The sequence below is a fragment of the Salvia splendens genome, chromosome 19 (assembly GCF_004379255.2).
Source record: "Salvia splendens isolate huo1 chromosome 19, SspV2, whole genome shotgun sequence".
Lineage (NCBI taxonomy): Eukaryota > Viridiplantae > Streptophyta > Magnoliopsida > Lamiales > Lamiaceae > Salvia > Salvia splendens.
In genome coordinates this window covers 14,389,061-14,393,396 of record NC_056050.1, presented here as the reverse complement: position 1 = coordinate 14,393,396, position 4,336 = coordinate 14,389,061, and the positions used below count along the sequence as shown (strand labels likewise).

General features: G+C 41.9%; 1 protein-coding gene across 1 annotated transcript; it reads right to left on the bottom strand.

The window, feature by feature from the left end:
• Nucleotides 1-974: 974 nt before the first annotated feature.
• On the bottom strand, nucleotides 975-3,254 carry LOC121779057. Its single transcript, XM_042176405.1, has 4 exons — nucleotides 2,862-3,254; nucleotides 2,462-2,806; nucleotides 1,678-1,846; nucleotides 975-1,390 (listed from the first exon to the last, which is right to left on the bottom strand). Exons 1-4 carry the CDS (start codon nucleotides 3,252-3,254, stop codon nucleotides 975-977), a joined length of 1,323 nt encoding a protein of 440 aa, XP_042032339.1.
• Between the last annotated feature and the right edge of the window lie 1,082 nt (nucleotides 3,255-4,336).

The window sequence follows — 4,336 nt, the reverse complement described above, 5'->3', positions numbered from 1 at the left end:
ACTTGCACCCAAACATATAAAACAATTAACTCAAAGGGTGTGCAAGTTTATATCAAACAAGTATTCTAAATTGCAACATGTGATCATGTAAAACAATACCAATAATTTAGAACAAAAACAATCCATCCCCTAACATGAATTAATCCCCCATGCAGAGACGTATCAACATGAACATCACAAAACAACAATCTCTATAATCTACACATGTATCACAATTCAAGGAAGAGCCTCACAATGCTATGAACATGATTGCAATATATAATCAACTAAGAACTTGTAGGGAAATTCACCAACAAAAACCAACAATTCACCACCCTAAACAAAAATCTAACCATGAAACTCTAATAAAAACATCATCACAATCATTCCCCCATGCTAGAACATGCTTTTCAACCGAACAATTCATCAATAAAGAGCAAAATCCATGGAAGAAATCAAACTAAACTCAGAAATTAAAGATACGATTCATACCTTGAGTTGGAGAGAATTGAATGATGAAAGCTTGAAATAACGATTGCAATGGAGGAATGAGAATGCAGGTGTGTGAAATTAGTGATATTCTTGAGTTGGGGTCGTGTGCAAGGGAGAATTGGAGAAGAAGGTGGTGAAAAGAATGAGAAAACAAACCTTTATAAGCAGTTTTCGCGTCACTAACCTTCGCGTAGCGACCGCTACACGCGTTCAGGAAATGGTGCTTTTCCTCCGGGCCGCTGCGGCCCGCACAGCGACCGCTGCAGCCCACCCTAGGGCCACCCTAGGGCCTGACCTATTCCTGCACACGTGTGAAAGACAGCGACCGTTGTGGATTATGCAGCGGCCGCTGGGTTAAATATTTTTTTTATTTTTTTTATTATGTGCAAAATGCACAAAAATTAAGGAAAAACAAAAATGATGAAAACAAAGAAAAACGAGTTGGGTTGCCTCCCAACAAGCGTCTTTGTTTTAAGTCTTTGGCTCGACATGAAGTGACCCAACTAGGTGGGTGGATCGACAACTCTAGTGTTAAACACCGCGAATGGAACCAAGTTGTTGCACATCTTTTTCCACCACTTATATTTCCCTTTCGAGGTCTTGATCACGTAGACTTCGGGGTCGACTAGAGGTTGAGTCTTTTTCTTCTTTTTCTTGGGTTTTTCCTGCAAATGAGCCTTAGTAAGCTTAGGCTTATTCTTTTTAGGAGCTCGAGGTAAAGAGTTAACAAGAAAAATAGAACGTTTAGAAAGATCTTCCCCTTCTAATGGCCTATATGGCTTTGACGTGTCGGTCATCATGTCCATCCTGCATTCGTGCTCTATCTTTGCTTGTTGCGTCTCTTCATACTTAAGCATCGCGCTCTCTGTTTTGTAGGTGGATCTACTATAGTTGTCACTAATCGTGATCTCGCCCCTACCTACATCAATAAGAGCTTTGCAAGTGTCTAGAAATCTCTGTCTAAGATTAGAAGTACATTTTTGTCTACTTTCATGTCAAGTATAATGAAGTCGGCAGGGAAAATGAAATCGTCTACCTTTACCAAGACATCCTTGATCATACCCACGGTTTTGATTGCGGTGTTATCGACCAACCTTATGATGACATCCGATGTTTTGAGTGGCCCGATGTTGAGCTTTTTGTACTACTTCAGTGGCATGATGTTTATATTTGCTCCTAGATCGCAAAGGGCCTTGTCCACCTTGCCTTGTCCAATTGAGCACCTAATGATGAACTGGTCGGGATCTCTTTGCTTCATGGCCTTCTCTCTTTTAATGATCTCGCTGCAGTGATGAGGAAACTTAAGGTCGGCTTTGGTAAGCTTTTTCTTCTTCATCACGGCCTCCCTTAGTAGCTTAGCGTACCTAGGCATTTCCTGCAACGAGTCGACGAGAGGGAGGTTAGTATGTACTTTAGAAAATATATTCAAGAAGTGCTTGAATTGCTCTTCAAGCGTGAACTTCCTCTTTGGCTGGAAAGGGAGTACAATCCCGTTGTACCGCACGAGTTCCTGATTCGCGGGTGCTTCTGACTGTTCGGCAGCGGCCCGCTGCGGTGTGTGCAGCGGTCCGCTGAGCATCGGGCAGACTCCAGAACTCATCCCGGAGGTGCTGACTTCATCCGTTTTCTGCTTTGCAACCCACTTTTTGTTGATGTCCGCCACTCATGCTGCTACCTTTGCCTTGTCTTCCTCAATCTTTTGTTGGACTTGGTCCATTTGATTTTTGATGTTGGCGACAACGGTGGTAATGGTGTTTATCCCCGGCCTCGAGGTTGTTCAACCTTGCTTCAACGACCCCAATCTCGGTGTCATTGGTCTTCCTATCGTGCACTAGCACTTCCAAAATCTTCATGATCCTCTTATCGTACTTTTCCTCCTTCTTTATGGGCTCAACTACCCCACCTTTGCTCACAGGGGGTTGCAAGAAATTATTGTTAGATTAACAAAGGTTGGGATGAAGACGGTTTCCATTATAATTATTAAAATTACCACGCACTGGCTAGGGCGATAACTGTTGTTGTAAGGCTTATGGGGACCGCCTCCTTGTTCAACGTAGTTGACATCCTCAGTAGGAGCGGGAGGAGTGTCGGGTTTGGTGACCGCAATGACGGAGGTTGATGGAACTGGATCCTCTCTTCTAGATGTGTCCATTTGGTCAACCCGCATACTAAGCTCGGCCAATTCCTTCACAAAGGAGCTTTCTTCGGCCTCTTCAATGGCTGCTATCCTTCGTGAGTTAGGCCTTTCTTTCGACCACCCCCTGCTATTTATGGCGAACTCCTTTATCCGCCATGGCATCCGCTCCACTCTCCCGCAAGAATCTTCCGTTTTCCCCTGAATTCAACATAGCACAAATATTTTCATTAAATCCATTGTAAAGTATGCCTACTTGATGGTCCACGGTGAAACCGTGGTTGGGGCACTTGCGGAGGAGGCCCTTGAAACGAGCAACAGCCTCATAGAGGGGCTCGTCGTAGCCTTGCATGAATTGGAAGATTTCACTCTTCAACTTTAAGATGGTGCCTGGTGGGTAGTATTTGTCGAGGAAGGCTGCCACTATATCCTTCCATGTGGAGACTTGCTCTGTGGGTAGACACTCAAACCACTCTTTAGTAGAATCAATTAATGAAAAGGGATAGAATCTTACCTTAATGGCGTCGTCGTCGACACCATTCAATTCCAAAGTGTTTGCAATCTCCACGAACTTCGAGAGGTGACAGTTGGCATCTTCTGTGGCCCTACCTGCAAACGGATACTGCTCAACCCTTTGTATAAGGGGCATTCGTAGTTCAAAGTTGTTAACATCAATTCAAGGGCCTTCGGGAAAGGTAATCATGTTCCCGTGATTAAACATATGCATCAAGTGTACTATCTCCCTGTTTTTCTTTTCTTGTTCATGGCGGGCAGTCTTTTCATCCATCAACTACTTCACTAAGATCTTCAGCTTCTCCAACTCAACTCTAGTCTCGTCCTCCATTGTGTTTCGATCACTTCTTATTTTCCTACGTGTCCTTTCAAGTTCGAGATCAAGCGACTCTAAGATGTTCTTCCTAGAATGCGATCGCATACACAACCTGAAAGAGATAGAAACAAAAACAAAATAAAAATTAAATAAAAATTAAAAACAGAAAGCAATTAAATTCCAAAGTAGCAAATTTGTCCTTTTGAAGGTATCAATCACGTAGTGAATGTTATCCTCGGCAACGATGCCAAAAACTTGATGCACTTTTTATTAGGTCTAAATAAACCTGCAAGTATACAGTATATATAGTATAGCTAAAGGTCAGTACCGGATATCGAACACAGGGAAAACAGGCACAAATTGTCTATCCTCTACTAATCTTCTTTCACTATTTGGAAAACTGAAAGATTTTAGAATTTTTTAAAATAAAAACAATTAAAAGCATGGAAACAACTAATTCCAAGTAAATCACAGTGACAAAATATGAGAGATAAGGGAATTCTAGAGATATGCGTTCACAGTTATGGTTATACAAATTCCTACTATAATACCCTTGTACAGTTCTTACTTCGATAGGACAAGTCACCTAAGTTTTGCCCATGCGGCACCAGCGTAGATTACTAACACTAGGGTTGTCAATCCTAGATCCACAGCTCCTAAAAGCTCCTAAGATACTTGAAAAGTCTTCTCTCTCAATTAACAGTGTCGTTTTAAGGGAAGCTAATTGTATTGTCTGCTAAGTGACCTATCTCGCCAACCTCATCTCACGATTATGTAGCAAGTTATATTAAATCATCACATAATTTATCACTTAAACATGAAGCATTATCCACCAACTTAGGGAAGAAACGAAGTAAAAACAAAACGGATATTAAATAGCAAAACGAAAACAAAGTGAACAT